Source organism: Enhydra lutris, unplaced genomic scaffold (genome assembly GCF_002288905.1).
Source record: "Enhydra lutris kenyoni isolate GAN:26980312 unplaced genomic scaffold, ASM228890v2 scaffoldscaffold30, whole genome shotgun sequence".
Lineage (NCBI taxonomy): Eukaryota > Metazoa > Chordata > Mammalia > Carnivora > Mustelidae > Enhydra > Enhydra lutris.
Window position 1 is genome coordinate 16562833 of NW_019154114.1, and position 17319 is coordinate 16580151.

General features: G+C 47.6%; 1 protein-coding gene across 6 annotated transcripts; it reads right to left on the reverse strand.

Annotated features, from left to right (window-relative positions):
• Positions 1-6741: 6741 nt before the first annotated feature.
• Positions 6742-15410, reverse strand: LOC111152972 (short chain dehydrogenase/reductase family 42E, member 1). Of its 6 annotated transcripts, none has more exons than XM_022511742.1 (4): positions 15108-15410; positions 11912-12024; positions 9401-9494; positions 6742-8809 (listed from the first exon to the last, which is right to left on the reverse strand). In XM_022511742.1, exons 3-4 carry the CDS (start codon positions 9466-9468, stop codon positions 7696-7698), a joined length of 1182 nt encoding a protein of 393 aa, XP_022367450.1. In that variant the 5' UTR covers positions 9469-9494; positions 11912-12024; positions 15108-15410; the 3' UTR covers positions 6742-7695. The 6 variants fall into 6 exon arrangements, with proteins under 6 accessions (XP_022367450.1, XP_022367447.1, XP_022367448.1 ...); XM_022511739.1 differs by lacking the exon at positions 11912-12024 and adding an exon at positions 9700-9873 and having other exon boundaries at positions 15100-15410; XM_022511740.1 differs by lacking the exon at positions 11912-12024.
• Positions 15411-17319: the final 1909 nt, after the last annotated feature.

The following is a 17319-nucleotide window of genomic DNA, read 5'->3' on the forward strand; positions in this document are numbered from 1 at the left end:
AAAAAAAAAAATAAACATTGCCAATCACTGCACCTAAACCTCTTGTTGGCTGAAAGACACTTGCCCAAGTCACTTTACTATGTGTAATTTCTTTGTATTGAGCTAGGTTTTGCGCCAGCTGCAATTACTTGATTCCAGCAACAAAGTGATCTTTCCAGGTGTGCCTAAGTTCTAACATACAGAAGCATAACATCTTGCGAATTTGCACAGCTTAGAAATGCCACGGACTGGGTGACTCCATTTCCGGTTAGATTTTCAATGCCAGATGGTGATTCTGTGCTAAAAGATCAGGTAACCAGGCCCACATGGATTGCAGAACGAGCCCTTTGGCCAAAAGCAGTGGGTTCCAGGTGGGCTGGAGTCCACACAGAGATGTGCCAGGCTTGTTAAGCAACCAAAGACTGCACCTGCACAAAGGAGAAGGTGGGAGGTCACCTGAGTCTAAAGTCCTTTTTGAGTCCCATTCCCTGCCTTTACTCATTCACCAAAGGGCTGCTGAGCTCGTGACGTCACAATGCATTAGGAGGGAACAGCAAGGAGGATTCAGGAGCCTCCAGCTTAGCACCTTGCAAAGGGGGCACGTGGCTGGTATCTGGCAGCATTTCTCACCTCCTTCTCGGAAGACAAGAAACACCCGGAGTGCACATTCCCAGCCCACACAGACCTTCTGAACCGGGAACTGCCAGGGGAAGAGTCTGGGGGTCTGCACACACTTTGTATTGTAGTAAAGTATACATAACACAGAGTTCTGCAATTGTTGGTTTCTGATCATTTTTTCCCCTGGTTTAATGGTTACTTTGGCGAAACAACTAACCCCTAAAGCTTCTCTCTCTGCTACTCTGCATCACATCACTCCTCTGGGTTTTCGTTTTAAAAATAAAAATGGTATATATTTTAGGTGTAAAACATAAGGATTTTATATACATATACGAAGTGATTACTAGAGTCAAGCTAATTACCTCCTCCCACACTTGTTTTTGTGGTGAGAGCACCTGAAATCAATCTGGAGCTCTGATCTACAACTGGCTGCAGTTAACAGTCCTGTACTGAACACTGGCATCTGTATTTTTAACTTGGACCCCAGCGTTATTTTCAGGGAGAGTTGGGAGCTGGATCCCAGCATTATTCTCAAGGAGAGCCCCAGGTTTAAAGGAATGGGTAAGGGGGACAGCAGAGCTGTCATCTCAGATGAGGCCACCTGGCTGACAAATGCATTCAGCCAATCAACAAGCATTTATTGGGCCTGATTCTTTAAAAGGACATTAGTTTGACTCTGGAAGAGGAATGGAGCGCATGTTCGGTTCCCGGGGGGCTCAAACCGCGCTGCCCTCGCGCCCCCCCCCCCCCCCCCCCCCCCGTCCAAGGCAGAAGGCACACAGGTGAGTGGAGAATGGTGCCCTTGGGCACCACAAAGTGCGTTCAGTTGTGCCCAGGAGTGGCCTACTGGAGACTATTAGCCATGGCGAAATTCCCAATTCAATTCATGGCGAAAAACCCAACTCCAAACAAACGAACAAGCAAGCAAACAAAAACCAGAAGCAGAGAAGAAAATGCAGCGAGACTCACAGGACCAGACGATCGGGGATGCAGCTGGCCTTGGGTACGGCTGGGTGGCAGAGACTCGGCGAGGCCTTCAAACGCCTTATCTTCCGCCCTTTCTGGGCTCTGGGGTCCTTAACGCCCAGCCGAAGCCAGGAGCCCAGACAACATTTTCAGCTCCAAGTCTCTCTTTCGGGGTAGAGGAGTCCCCGCGGCCCGAATCCTGACCCAAGGACCAAGTCAGCGCGGCAAAGAGAATCTCTCCCAGCAGCTCCAGGAGAAAAGCAGAAGACACGATGCTGATTGGTCGCGCCTTGACCAATGTCTGTGCTCCCAAGGAAGGCTGCCTTCTGATTGGCCAGATCTTGCACGAGGAGCCCGGAAATGGGCGGGGAATGGAGTTCTCTCATCGATAGGGGTGGACAGGGTGGGGCGTCATCGTCCAAAGCAAGGGATGCTGGCAAACAAGAGGCGGGTTGAGAAGACACGAGCTGCTGGTGCTGGATGCCAAGACCAGCTTACAAAGGGACCACTAAGCCCAGGGTGCCCAACTGGGTGAGAGCGGGCAGTAGTACTCTGCCAGCTAGCTCTTCTACCCTGTTTGTAGGGCGAGAGAATTTGGAAAAGAATACGAGGTAGGAGGTGCTCCAACAACTGCCAGTGAAACTGTGCGGTAAAACAGTATTGGCTTTCTTATAATCAACAGGTTATGAGACTTAGAAAAATACAAAATACAACTATGGGGCGCCTGAGTGGCTTAGGTCCTGATCCCAGGGTCCTGGGATGGAAACAGAGCATGGGGCTTCCTGCTCAGTGAGGAGCCTGGTTCTTCCTCTCCCACCACCCCTCCCCGGCCCGTGCTCTCTCCCCTTCTCTGTCAAATAAATAAAATCTTTTTTAAAAAATATAAAACATTTCCCCTCTCCAAGGCCTATTCTGTAGCCTTGAGAAATACTATAGCCTAGGTCATTTGGTGCCCAGAAACCTGCCGTTTGTGACATGGCACCCTCTGACACCCATGTTTAGAACAGCACTAAGGAAATCAAGCATTTCCACTGCACGCACTGAAAAGGCTCCTCTTCCTTTCTTTCAGATGTAGGCAATTTGGTTTCTACTGCAAGGCTCTCTGTCAACTGGTCTGATCCTCCAACACACTTACCAATACTGGCCAACTCTTCCTTGGAAGCTGTGGTTGGGGTGGCAATGCCGGCTGGTTCTTGTCCAGGTGTCTAGAAGCACCCCCATGTGCACAAGCATAAACATGGTTTTGCAGCTTTTCGCAGGTTTGGGGATTCAATCCAAGGTTGAGGGAAGGCGAGGGCAGCTGGGAACAGTAGAACTGATGGGAATTCCTCAACTGCCTTATCTCCTGACCTGAGAAAGGAAGAGAGTTGCCCTTCAGAAAATAGACCTGACTTCTTTAAAGTGGTCTGTTTTCAGCTGCGACATGGAGAGAACTCAAATAACTTTCCACTCTGTCCACATCCTTCGCCCTTCACTGAATTTCTTACAGCACGTCGCAGCTCTGTGTCACGTGGAGCATGGCCTTGCTCATTTACCAGACCCCATTTAGTCTTGATTTTGTTAACACATGACGCTAGTATAGTGGTGGGCCGTTTTTCCCAGTCAACAGAATACAAACACTAACGTATGCACCAGAATGGAGTGTTCGCCCTCAGAAGGTAAAATAACGCTCCTTAACAAATACTGAGCTCCTGTTTTGTGTGAGGCATTTGGACAAAGGCGCTTACAGGTTAGACAAATGATTGCACCAACGACTCCAGTTGTGATAAAGGTTGTAAAAGAGAAGCAGGTAGTATGAGAGTTGGTAGCAGGAGGGCCACACCTACACTGCAGGGATCCTGGAAGGCCTCTGGAAGAAGAGAGCTGAAGCCAAGATGTGCAATAGACATTAGGTACCGAGTGGGGAGGGGTGCGAGGAGCTGGGAAGCCAGAACCGGCAGCAGCTGGTGCAGCGGGGGCAGAGAAGGGAGTATGCAGGGAGGTGATTCCGAAGCAGTTAGCAGGGGCCAGGTCGGGCAAGGCCTGCATCAGGCTCACACAAAGGATTTTCAGCGTATACCTGAGAAGAGTTTTGAGCAGGGAAGTGACCTACATTTACATATAGGATCACTTTGCTTGGCCCGTGGAGAATGGATTGAAGGAGGGCAGGAGGGGATGTCAGTGGAAAAGAGGATGTTACTGGAGTTAAGAAGACAGGTAACACCTGTTCACTGGACAACGTTGAGGTATGAGCAGAAGTTAAAGTCAGTGGGCTTCAAGCGGGGTTAGGTGTGTCAAGGGGAGGCAGGGATCGAAGATTATCCAGATTTCTGGCCTAAGAAATTCAATGGATACTGGTGACATTTACTAAAGAATGAAACCATGTAAGAATTGGGAGGACTTCTGTGATATGTTGGTGGAGAGGCGCGTGTGACATACCCAGGTGGAGAGGGACTTGGATAGATGGGTCTGGAGCTCAGAATGGTCTGGGCTAGAACTCTGTTTAGTAGTATGTATTTGGATAGAGATGGAAATGAAACCTAGGGACTTGGACAAGATCAGGGACTCAGAGAAATTACGGTATTAGAGGAGGGTCTAGTACTGAGCACTGAAGAAATCTATCACTTACCACCAGAGGGGAGAAGAGGACAAGGAAACTGGTAAGACATAGGAGTGGGATAGCCGGCTCCAGGATTCCCTATCCCCTGGTCTTTATGGCCTGGGTAGTCTCCTCCCACACGGAACAGGGCTAACCTGTGTAGCCAATATGGCATTGTGGAAATGACAGTGCACAACCGAGGTTGTGGCTATAAAACCTTTTAAGACTTCAGAGAGACATAAGGGGGTGCCTAAAAATGTTGTTCAAATAATAAAGCTTTTAAGAGTCTTAAGGCTATTGTCCCTCAGCAGCCTGAGCAGAAGCTCAAGGTAGAAAAGGACTTATCTCAAAGAAATTTGTGGGTGTGACCTTTGCTAATGGAGTGAGGTGGAGTAAGACTCCCAGGAGACACAGTGTTCACAATAACTACACTGGCAGCACACTACCAGCTTGGACTGAAAAGAGAAACACTACAAAACGTTAAAAGGTCTTTGGACCTCCCATACTCTAGTGGGTGATAGCAGGCTGAGAAAGCGATGTACGTGTGAATACGGGCTACCTTTTATGGAAAAGAAAAGATGACTCCGAAGATGGAACCAGGAGCCCAGCCTCCAAGATGGCCCTCAACATTCCCCATCTTCTGGTATTCACACCTTTGAGTACGTCCTTCCCACACTGAATAGGACGGCCCTGTGTAAGCAGTATATTGTGAAGTGACAGTATGTCACCTTTGAGGACAAATCATTGTACCTTTCAGCATGCTCTCTTGGATCACCCGCTCTAGGGGAAACCAGGTACCATGTCATGAAGACATTCAAGCAGTCCAATGGAGATGCCTACATGGTGAGGAACTGAGCCTCATGCCAACAGTCATGTGGATAAGCCATTGTGTGTGGGGGGGGGGTCCTCTGGCTTCAGTCTGACTGTAGTGCCACATTATCATGAGATGACCCTCATGAGGGACCCCATGCAAGACCAACCCAGTTCAGCTGCACCCATGTGCCTGACCCATAAAAACTGGGATATAATGTTTGTTGTTTTAGGATATGTCCTGGGGGTGATTTGTTAAGATGATATGGCTTAGGTTAATTTGTAGTAGGTCTTGAAGTAATACAATAGATAATTAATATAAGGAAAGCGACCAAGAATGAGTTCATCAACAATGAATGAGCTGTTTCAAGGAGAGTGTGGACAATGGTGTCAAATGTTGTGGCATAGCCAAACCCCTCATGCCTGGATGCCAACAGATCCCATATAGCCATCCTGAATTTCATGCGTATCTCCTGATCGTAGAAAATAACAAAACCAATCAAAACCCCACTGTACTCAGTATACTTAGTGTAAGAAAACTAAGAAGTACCTATCATTCTTTTAAAGGACTTCATTCAAAACATGATTTGAAAGTCTACAATGCCTCTCAGTGACCGTGGATAAGCTGAACTTACCCACTCTCTCAGTGACCTCGTGTGGACGCACCACGCCATTACTGGGCTCTAAGTCGGCCTGACCTGTAGCACCTGGACTACTGGGTATGCCGCAAGCACTCACACAAAGTGACACGAGACTAAAGCAAAATCTTAAGACAGGGGTGTCTGGTGGCTCGATCAGTTAAGCATCCAGCTCTTTTGATTCTGGCTCAGGTCACGATCTCAGAGTCGTGAGATCCACGATCTCAGAGTCGTGAGATCCAGCCCCATGTCAGGCTCCACGCTGGGTGTGGAGCCTGCTGGAGATTCTCTCCCTACCTCTCCCCCGTCAAAAAATAACTTTAGAAAAGACTCCAAAAACATTTTACCAAAAATGAACACTACCACTACCTCATAGTGACGTTGTGATTTATATCTTAAAAGTATTTTCACGACATCTTATTTTGTGCTCACAACAAACCCTGTGAGCTGGGTGGTGGGTCTGTAAAAAAGGCAAATACAAGTCATTCCTATTTACCAAGTGAGGAAACGAAGAGGCTTCAGTCACTGGATTAGGGTCACACAGTATCTTCCCTAATGGTGCAGGTCTTCTGGTGTCAAGTTGAGCACTTTTCCCCAAACACCCAGGCAGCATTTACGAGGGAGGATTCCTAGAGCTTCCTCTTTCTACAAATAATCCCAACATGACTCTAACGTAACCTTCTGCAACGATCTATCTGCCTTGGGCTTTAATGCTGTCTTTTCTGAAGCTGGAACCATGGAATGGGGAAAGTTTCTCTGTCTTCTTTTCACTTTGGTTCCTGGGCACCTTGAATGTCTTCCCCAGCAGTCCTCAAGAGTGGCGAGACAGCAACGCCATTGCTCAAAACATCCTTCACTGAAGGCTGCCTTCCGACAACCCAAGTCCTTCCCGGAAGAGAAACCAGTCTATCGGTTGAGAGTTATGTTTTATTTTTTTATTTTATTTTATTTTTTTTAAAGATTTTATTTATTTGACAGAGAGAGATCACAAGTAGACAGAGAGGCAGGCAGAGAGAGAGAGAGAGAGAGAGAGAGGGAAGCAGGCTCCCTGCTGAGCAGAGAGCCCGATGCGGGACTCGATCCCAGGACCCCGAGATCATGACCTGAGCCGAAGGCAGCGGCTTAACCCACTGAGCCACTCAGGCGCCCCAGAGTTATGTTTTATTTTTAAATTACAAACAACATCATCTGCTTGATCATCTTCCTTAATCACATTTGTAGCTGCTTCCTAAATTTCAATCTAAGCTTAGAGACCTAAACTTTACAAATACTGAGTATATTCAAACATGCTTGCTGTGGACTCAGAGGGCTCACCACAAAGACATTCTGGAAAGGTGAGTGGCACCAGCAGCCTCTGAACAGAATTACCCTGAAGAAGAAAACCCTCATAAGGAATGCATAGCAATGATATTAAAAACATTGGCTCGTGTGTGTTGAGTGGCACTTTACATGTCTTGTCTAATTTAATCCTCGAAAGAATCCTATGAGGTCAGACAAAGTTCTGTTTAAAAATCAGACATTGTCACGTGGTCACACGGGTGTAACACCTTTATATCCTAAAGGGCAAAAAATAATTCCTAAATCCTAACGCCTCTCAGCAGCCACCATCTCCTCAGAGGGTTGGTCTGTAGGGATCTGACCCAATTTGGTGTTTTTCACACATTTTCAAGCCTGTTAGTGTTTTGCCATTCCCCATCAGTGCACATTTTATTCTATTTTCAGTGGATGCAGAGTGTTAGGGAACAGAAATAAGTGTATTTTCGGCTCAGAGAAACTCAAGACATTTCCAAATTTCCTCAGTCTGCCTCCAGGGCTCCAATGCCACTTCTTTCATACTCATCTAAAAGAGGATACAAGAAATTATATCTCAAACTTGTCTTTGCTTCTATTTTTCTCCTATCAGGATTAGTGTAAGAAGGTAAGAAATGAAGACCTGATCCAAGAATCTATTCTGAAGTAGCAATTAGAAGAGCCGAACTTTGCTACCAGAGATCTATTTCTATCCATCTAGGTATCTATACAGATATATTTAGATCTATAGATATTTTAAACCTGTATTTCTTGAAAACCACCTCAGCAAGTGTGATCAGCTTACTTCTAGTTCCCTCACAGTGACAGAACCACAGAGGTAGGCAGCCATGTGAGAACTGCTAGAACCAAGAGTAAGACCATCAGCCCGTCCCAAAGAAGACATTCAGAGTCACGATTCCCAGGACTTCTGCCATGACCATGGGCTTTAAACCATTCTACTACTTCCTGGAGGTCAAATGGCTGAGCCTCGTAACCAAGCTCCTTCTTGGCCTTCTCTAGGCTAAAGTAATGTGTGACGCCAGTTTTGTAAACTTCTGCGCGGGTGAGGAAGGGCTGGAAGTTGTAGAGTTGACCTAAGATGGTGTGAACCACTTCTGTCAGGAACGCAAAGCAGTAGATGAGGGTCAGCGGCAGGCGGACAGATGGGAACGTGTAGCCTAGGCCCTCAACCAAAGGCCGGAAGAACTCGAAGTTGTTCACGGGCCTGCCATCTGAAATGAAGTAGGGCTGCCCAGAGGCAATGTGGCCCTTGCCAGCTTTCAGAGCCTCTGAGGCCAGAATGTGAGCCTGTACCAAGTTATCCACATGGACAAATTCAACCAGGCTCCCAGGATCCCCATACACAAACTTGAACAGACCCCTCTCGATGTAGCTCACTATCCTGGGAAGGTGCCTCTGTTCTCCAGGTCCATAGATGCCAGCCGGCCGCAGAGCACAGGTTCGTAAGACACCATCACTTCTGACCAGGCTGGTACCATTGGCCTCCAGCACGTTCTTCTCTGCAATAGATTTGGTCCGAGAGTAGTGATCGGGATGGAGGTGAAGAGGTAGGTAAGGCAGAGACTCATCTCCATTTCTGATAACTTGACCTCCAAAGACGACATTGAAAGTGCTGGTGTAAACGAATCTTGGTACCCCTCTCCTCCTGCAGACCTGGAGGATGTTGTCTGTGCCCCCCACGTTGACTTCTTCAATCAGGCTCCGATTCAGCTGCTCCCGCCCGGACATGCCGTAAGAGGCAACATGGAACACACACGTGACGTCCACATCCTCAAAGGCTTTCTCCACCACAGAGAGGTGGCGAATGTCTCCACGGACAAACCTGATTCCTTCGGGAATGGAATGAACGGGGCTGCTGATGTCAAACAGAATCACATGGAATCCTTTCTGGCTCAGAGCACAGCCCAGGCTGCAATGAGAAGCAAGTCAGATGGAATCGCTGGTAAGCTATGCCTGAGGAAAAGCGCGTAAGATAATTTACCAACTGATGTATGGCTGATCCACGGCTTCTAGGCTTATCCTGAGTCCCTCACCTTCCATGTTCACGGGTGCAACCCTTACTTCTCTAAGTAAGTATGCGAAGATTCAAAACTGGGGAGCCACACATCTCCTCGAATTACACTGAGAAGCTTTATCTTCTGATACCGTGGCATCTACATGTCCCATATTTTTCCCTCTGTTTTAGAAACTACCACCCGTTCTTTGGCATATTTATGAATGATAAAGCTGCAAAAGAATAACTATTATTGTCACACGCTTTTGGTGACACCAGTTATCTCCCTAACTTGATACCTTTACAAAGAATTTTTCTTAAAGTAGAATACATCTATAGTTCTGAATTTCAGCACCCACGCAGTGGGCAACCTAGTTCATTTCTGGTTTAACACTATTCCAATATGTAGAAGCTGATACTATATTAATGTCAGCATTGAAAGCTCTATTTTTTTCCAGCAACTATCAGGGAAATAATTCCATGGGCATGTGTGATGGAGGCACTGACCGGAAACCAAAATAGCCACCTCCTCCGGTAATGAGGACAGTTTCCTTTGGGGATTTTTGGAAGTCCATGTGTGGCAGTCAAAAGATGGCTGGACCTGTAAGAAAGAAGTATGCAACAGTGTTACTGACCCCCCTCTGAGCCTACTGCTACAGCAAAAAAGGGGCACTGGTGATAAGCTCAGAGGCTTACGAAGCCCCAGCAAAAAGCCCTATGCGATGGGCTCTCCATGCACCCATTTCTCCAATCACCTATTCTTCAAGCTCTAGTCTGGTGATGGGTTGTTCTACATTTCCACATACCATGATTGTATCTCTCAAGAGCACGGGGTTGCAAAAAGCCTGACAAGTTCTTCCGGATGAGCGTGCTAAGGACATCAGATGGCCAGGAAAGCTAACCAGTCCATCATGCAGCAATTGGTTGGTGGGAAGGCCACCGAGGCTGTTTCCAAACACAGTGCACGTCAGTCGGGGACACTGTGGAGGCCAAGAAAAACAAGGCTGTACCCATTCCGAGTCTAGCCCTGACATAAGTGCAGCCATCTTGATGTTCCAGATTATCACAAAATATTTCTTGGGTTCTGACCTACACAGGTTAGCACTTTACACAGTCTCTCTCTCCTTTAATGATTGATTTTAACCCCTGGATTCAGCTGCCTCCGTCTTTCGTAACTCCCCTACACATTCCTTAAATGATCAATGTTGACCCAAGTAGGTAGGGACAACTCTACGCCCCTACTCAGCAGGAAGAAGTTACAGAAGATGAGACCTTCCACCTTCAACAACCTTAAAGATTTAAGGGTCAAAATTGTTCAGGGGAAAATGTGGAGGCTGAGAAAATTAAGGCCATCCCACCTCAAGTTTAGCTGATGTGGGAAACAGAGGGAGAAGAAAATCATTAAAATTCCTCACCTATTGACAAGCCCTTGAAACAGAGTGGCTCTCCCCTGGGGACTTAACTGCCCTCACCTTGAGATTTTGCTAAGGACAATCCTAGCCTGACCGACCTCCTACCCCGACAAGTCGGACCAGAATCCTGTAAGTCTACTTTAACAATTCCTTTAGGAAACTTTATCTCTAAACCTCCAAGATAGTGTCAAGAATCATTCCCAAGTATATGACCCATTGATACACATCTAAAGGGTCTCACAAGAAGATTTTTATTATTGGTAATGAATAACCTTTTCCTCAGACAACAGCTTATCCCCTCAAGGTCCTGGAGACCTCGCTTCCAAAATTCCTTAGAGACTTACATCATCCAAACCCCCTTTGTCCTCACCCACCGCGGAGTCCACCCCTACTCTGCCTTTAAAAACTCTGACTATAATCTGGCTCGGGGTCCAAGTCCCTACTCCACTGTGTCGGGTATACTTGGGCCCAAGCTTAAGCTTGTCAAATAAACCCTCGTATGACTGCATCGGTGCTTGGCTCCTTGGTGGTCTCTCCGATGCGAAAACTCAGGCATAACAGACACTTCACCCCTGACTTCTTCCCTTCAATATTTAGGTCTGCTTGAACGTCATCTGCTCAATCAGAGACGCTCAAGCTCCCCTCACCTTCAATATTGCTTTGTTTCTTCATGGTACATTTCGCAACCTAACATTATCTGTTGACTTTTTCTTTAACCACTGCTCTCCTTCCAACAGAGCGTTAAGTTCCGTGAGAACTAAGACCGTCTACCTTTCCCACTGGCGAGTCTGGACCACCACCTATCACGTGGCAGACACTCAACCAGTATCCGGTCAAATTAAGGACCATGTAGACCACTGTGAAATACACCCAGCTCAGTAAGACAATGGGTTCAAGTGACGCAGAGCCCCGCAGTGTCTAAGACTCATCATGTTTGTCAACAAACACTGCTATTTTCATTTAACTTATCTTCTAACAGATTCTGGGTCATGGAATAAAAACAACACAGAGTTAAATGAGACAGATTTCCTGCTCTCTGGAAGTTAGGATGGAGAGAGAGCCTTTTGCAAATATCTAAACTATGAGGCCAAAAGGAGAAAATAAGATTATTTATACAACAGTGTAAACAAGGTGTAAACCATGTACTGTGGGAGCACCTGGGTGGGTGTTGGGAGAAATGTGGAGGGTGTCTGAGAGAAGACTTCACTGAGGGGTCAATCAGGACAGCAGGAAGATCTTGGTGGGCTGAGACCACCAGGCAGGTTACCACATGCTGAGGGAGCATCATTAAGGAAGGGAACAACAACAGGCAGGCCATATGGTGGGTCCGTGGCTGGTATGCAAACTGAAGCCAAAGCGGGGTGCTGGTGATTAAGGTGGGAAAGATGGCCTGGGGCCGGCTTTCAGACACCCTTGAGTTTCTGGATGGGTGGGGGGTGGGGGAGTGTAGATTCTATTCTGTGAACAGTTGAAAGCCTTTGTATGTTTACTGAACAGGCCTGTTCCTTTTGGTCCTTGCTAAAGGTCAAGCTTTCCCTGGAGGGAGGGAGAGTCTGGAAACCGAAGAATCTCAGGTAAAGGTGATGGGACTGGGCTAGAGGCTCACCTGTGAGAAAGAAATGCCAGGGAGCGGAGCTGACAACAGGACAGGAGCTGGCGAGGGACTTATAGCCCAGGGGGCAGAGTCCAGGTATAGTCTGAAGAGTGTGCAGTCATTCACTGAAACAGCACACACAGGTTTTTCTAAATGTTCCATTTGGTTAACAGATGTTCTACTTTGATTAACAGGATGCCAGATAACAAAGTTTAAGATATTCTTAATATCACCACAAGAATTCCATGAGAAGGGATTCAGAATATGGACCAGGCCTCAGAGTTCATTTAAGAAAACTGAGACAGGGGACGCCTGGGTGGCTCAGTTGGTTAAGCAGCTGCCTTCGGCTCAGGTCATGATCCCAGCGTCCTGGGATCGAGTCCCACAGCAGGCTCCTTGCTCGTCAGGGAGCCTGCTTCTCCCTCTGCCTCTGCCTGCCATTCTGTCTGCCTGTGCTCGCTCGCTCTCCCTCTCTCTCTGACAAATAAATAAATAAAATCTTTAAAAAAAAATTATAAAGAAAACTGAGACAGGTTAAAGCCTCTGCCTTCGTATCAGGTCATGGTCTCAGAGTCCTGGGATGGAGCCCCGCATTTGGCTCTCTGCTCCGCAGGGAGCCTACTCCCCCCTCTCTCTCTGCCTGCCTCTCTGCCTACTTGTGATCTCTGTCAAATAAATAAATAAAATCTTAAAAAAAAAAAACTGCAACAGAAATTCTTAATACTCTAATTATTCTTTGTTTTTAAAATTGCACATTCCAGTGCAGTCACAGGACCACAATGTGGTCATTGTGCACATGTGCACATTAGTCATGCTGGGAATGTATCAGTTCAAATTACTAACGTGTCAGAGTACCTGCCAGGCCTACTCACGTTACTCCTCATTACCCTGAACTCATTCCATAATGATCTGAAGCAAGAACTTGGATATTGACCTGATTAGGACGGTCAGGCAAGAAAGGTGGCAATGAGTAAGGAAAAAGTAATGATTTAGCAAGACAAACAGCAAGGAAAAGCAGCCTATCCACCAGGTGGGCAAAACCCAGCTCCTCCCTTCCTGGCTCCCTATATCAATAAGCACAGAAAAAAATGCAATAGACACGTTTCTCAGAAAACTGCAAGATACTCCCCAGAACACTAAGCTGGAAGGGAGAAGAGCAGACAGTTTTTCTTCAACCAGCTGCCTGATCTTTACACACTTTATGGCTTCTCTTTTATTAATTAGTTACCATCTGATTCCTGCTGGGGCTGGGCACTCACACCACTGTTGATAGTCGCAATTGCTTTAAGGCTCTTTCAAAACCCAGCTTCGTAACTAACTGTATTCCTCTGGGTGGAGGGTAGAAGGTCACATCTGACCTGAGCACTCGTTCTAGTGGATATGGGTTAAAGTTAAGTACATGATCGAGGAAAAGGAATCTTAATTACAAACAGGGAAAAATGAAATTTAAATCCGCCTGACCTCTTGATAATACTAAGATAAAAGTGAGGGTAATAAATTTGATATCACACAGGGAAGTTATGAGAAAACTCATAAAAATGACTATGGGTACTTTAGATTTACAAAGACCTAATTAAATGCTAAAGATCAATAATAAGAACCTTAGATTACCTACACAACTCCTTTATCCCTGGAGTTCGAGTTGATAAGGCTACTAACCCTCTGGTATTATAATGCAATATACAAATCTACGTGCCCCTGGAGCCCAGAGCAGAAAGAAGAATGGAAGACCGCTTTCATAAAAATAAAATTTTACTGTGTTTGCTTCAAGGTTGATAAAAACAGCTCCAAGTGGTTTAACTCTGTGGTGGTATGTTTTAAATTACTAACCAAGTACTACCTAGAGGCAAAACGGAACTGTGTTCTTCCGGTATTGAGATCAGGAAAATACACTGAGGCCAGACGGTTTAGAAATAGTGCTGTTCAAATTCCATGCAGGATCCGAAAATTATTTGTGCTTAATATCAAGCAGTCAAAACAATAAAGATGAAGTTAGGAAAGATAAGGGGAGTAACCCTGACACAGGTAAAAGAGATGTGAGGTGTACAACCTAAAAGGCCAGACACATTTGGGAAGAAAATTAGCTGAGGGCATAGCGCTATGTGGAAAGTCCATATACTCCAGGGGGACAGCATCGTGGTGACCCAGGGCTGGGGGCTGGGTGAAATGAGATGTTGGTTAAGTGTACATGTTTCCCAGTAAGGACAGAATGAGTTCTGGGGCCCCAATACATAGCAGTATACCAGACTACAGCCCACAATACCCTACTACATACTTGAAAGTTGCCAAGACTAGAACCTTAGAGCTCAGCGCACACACGCGTGCGCACACACACACACACACACACACCACTAATTATGTGAGGTGCCTGAGATGTTGACAAACCTTACTGTGATCATCATTTCACAGTATAACAAACCATCACATTGCACACCTTAAAACTACAGAGTTATGGGGCGCCTGGGTGGCTCAGCGAGTTAAAGCCCCTGCCTTTGGCTCAGGTTATGATCTCAGGGTCCTGGGATCAAGCCCCACATTGGGCTCTCTGCTCAGCGGGGAGCCTGCTTCCCCCCCACCCCCTTCCTGCCTCTCTGCCTACTTGTGATCTCCATCTGTCAAATAAATAAATAAAATCTTTAAAACAAACAAAAAAACTACAAGTTATGTCAATTATCTCCATTAACTGGAAGAAAAAAAAATCTTAAACTCCCCACCCAGAACTGGTTCTCAGTGGCTGAGCTAGACCCAGGGCTTGAAGCCAGATGGGCAGCACTCCCCAGCCTAGGTTTTTCGTTTGTTTGTTTTTTGATATTTACTTGTTTCAGAGAGAGAGAGAGAGAGAGAGAGAGAGATGGCGCTGGGGCAGGGGGGAGGAGAGGAAGGAGGAGAAACTCAAGTAGACTCTGCACTGAGTTCAGAGCCCACGCAGGGCTCAGTCTCACGACCCCCAGATCAGAGCGCTGAGACCCGGAGTCCAAACGCACTGCGCCACCCACGTGCGTCCCCGAACCCCCAAGGTTGGGCTCTTACTGAGGCGAGGGGCCGCCCCCGGGGCTGGGGCAATGCGGTGATTACCTGCCACCTTCACAGCGTCCGTCACACCCGGTACCTCTGCTGCTACCACGCACCACTCACCAGTTACGTTTTGTTCAAATTTCCCTCTTTACAAGACAGACATTCAGTTTAAGCGCGAACCTCACATTCCCACCTGGGATGGGAAACCAGAACCGCCGGCCCTAAGGTGAGGTGGGATTTCCAGGAACCGTGGGAGGAGAACGAACGAGCACGTCCAGCCAGACGGGCCTGCGGGAAACTCGGGACCGGGGCTGCTCTTGTTAAAAAAAAAAACAAAAAACAAAAAACAAAAAACAAGGAAAGACAAAACAACAGAACCCAGCGGCCGGGCCGAGTCCCGCGCGGCGTTCTCGGAAGCCGCGGCGCCCTGCTAATCCGACCGAGAGCTGGAAGGCGGCGGGGGAGTTCCCGCCATCACGGGGGGCGCCCTCCACAGCGCCTGTGCCCACCGGGCCGGCCACCGCGCGCAGCCGCTCTCTGCGCCTCCCCCCGCCTCCCCCCGTCCCCGCCCCCGGCCCGCTCACAGCCGCGGACGCCGGTAGCACCTGCGCACGGCGACCGGCCACGAGCCCCAGCCTCGCGAGCCCGCCTCCGCCACCCCTGCGCCCGGCCCGCGGCGGAGCCACTTCCGGGCCTCTCTAGGAAGGCGGGAGGCCTCGGCATCTCTACGATGTGCAGGTTTCACGTCGGTGCTCACCGGCGCTGGGCCCCCGGGGTTGCTCCCGGAATGTCCCCTGCGTGCCCCGCCCGACTGTTGCAGCTTCAGGGGCCACATCTACGCTTACCGCCACCTCCAATTTCAGCTTTTAGACGTGTGCCTCCGTCTTTGTGTACCCACAGTGCTGAGCACAATGCCTGGTTAATGTAGGGAAGCGTGAGGAGGGTGTCTCAGCTCCATCAGCAGGGCTTGGATGGCTGATGGCTGATGGGTGGAAGGATGACGATGAGGCTCCCCAAGAGTCCTGAATATTCACTCTGCATGTGTCTTTTTAACCCTCCATCTCTGAGTTTCCACATTTATGTGTGTCCATATGTTTTCCGGGTGTCCCTGATTTTCCCTCTTTTTTCCAGTTCCAGTAGGTGTGAAGGGGTGGCAGCGGGACACCAGGTGCGTCTGCTGCACGCCAGAATCCTGTAAGGCTGTGCTTTTAAAGGATGCTCCACACCGAGGTGGCTGAGGAATGGGCTTTCTCTCCAGTCCCCGTCATTTCCTTGGGCACAGCTCCTCAAATGTCTCCTGGGGAAGTGGCTTATCATATGAGTCCTGAAGAGTGAGTAGGAGGTGGCCCAAGAAGAGAAGAAAGGAACATTTTGGTGGAAGACATAACAGGGTAAAAGCGTAGAGTCTGGATGGAGTGTGCTACGTCTGAGGAATGGACAGGTGCTGGCTAGGTCTGTGCTGTGATATGGTTCTTCATGCTACTCAGATACTGGGGCTTCCTTAGGACTCTCCTGTGGTTTCAAGAAACTGTGGCATCTGAAAAACTCTATCCTGATACACTTTGTGGGCTTCCTTGTGCCCCTCAAGATCGTTTCTCCAGGAGGCCACACTTTCAGGCTTGGCAGTTTTCAAACAGTATGTGTTGTGATCAGCTAGGACATGTCATGACTAATGTCTTACCTAGAGTACAGTAGTGAGCGTGAAGCAAAGAATAACTTCCCTTTCTAGTCTTTAGACTTAGAGGAAGTACAGCAAGGAGGTAAGAAACAGATCTTGCAGTCAGAGTGGTAGGGATTTGAACGTCAGCTCTGCACGGAGGGGTCCTGAACTGACGAGATGAGGTGAGGTCTGTGTCCCCCGCAGACACCTCCTGGGCAATGTTAGCTGCTCTTGGTTACGGATCGCCCTCAAGACAACATGTGCAAAATCTGTGCAGGAACATTCACGTCTGCATTATTCACAATAGCTTCAGAAGAGAAACAGTCCAAATGTCTATCAACGGGTGAATGGATAGATAAAACATGATAAACCCGTACAAACAGAACATTATCCAGCTGTAAAAAGCAACCAAGTACAGACCTTCCTTGACATACAATGGGGTTATGTCCCGAGAAAGCCATCGTAGGTTGAAAATATCATACATCAAAAATGCATTTACTACACCTAACCTATCGAATATCATCGCTTAGCCTAGCTCGCCTTAAATGCGCTCAGAATCCTTCCACTAAACAATAGTTGGGCAAAATCATCTAACGCAAACCCTGTTGATAATAGAGCGTTGAGTATCCTGTGTCATTTATCAAATACTGTATTGAACATGAAAAACAGAATGGTTTTAAGTGGCTCACTTGTTTATTCTTGGGATCCTGTGGTGGACGGAGACCTTTGGCTCGCTGCAGCCCAG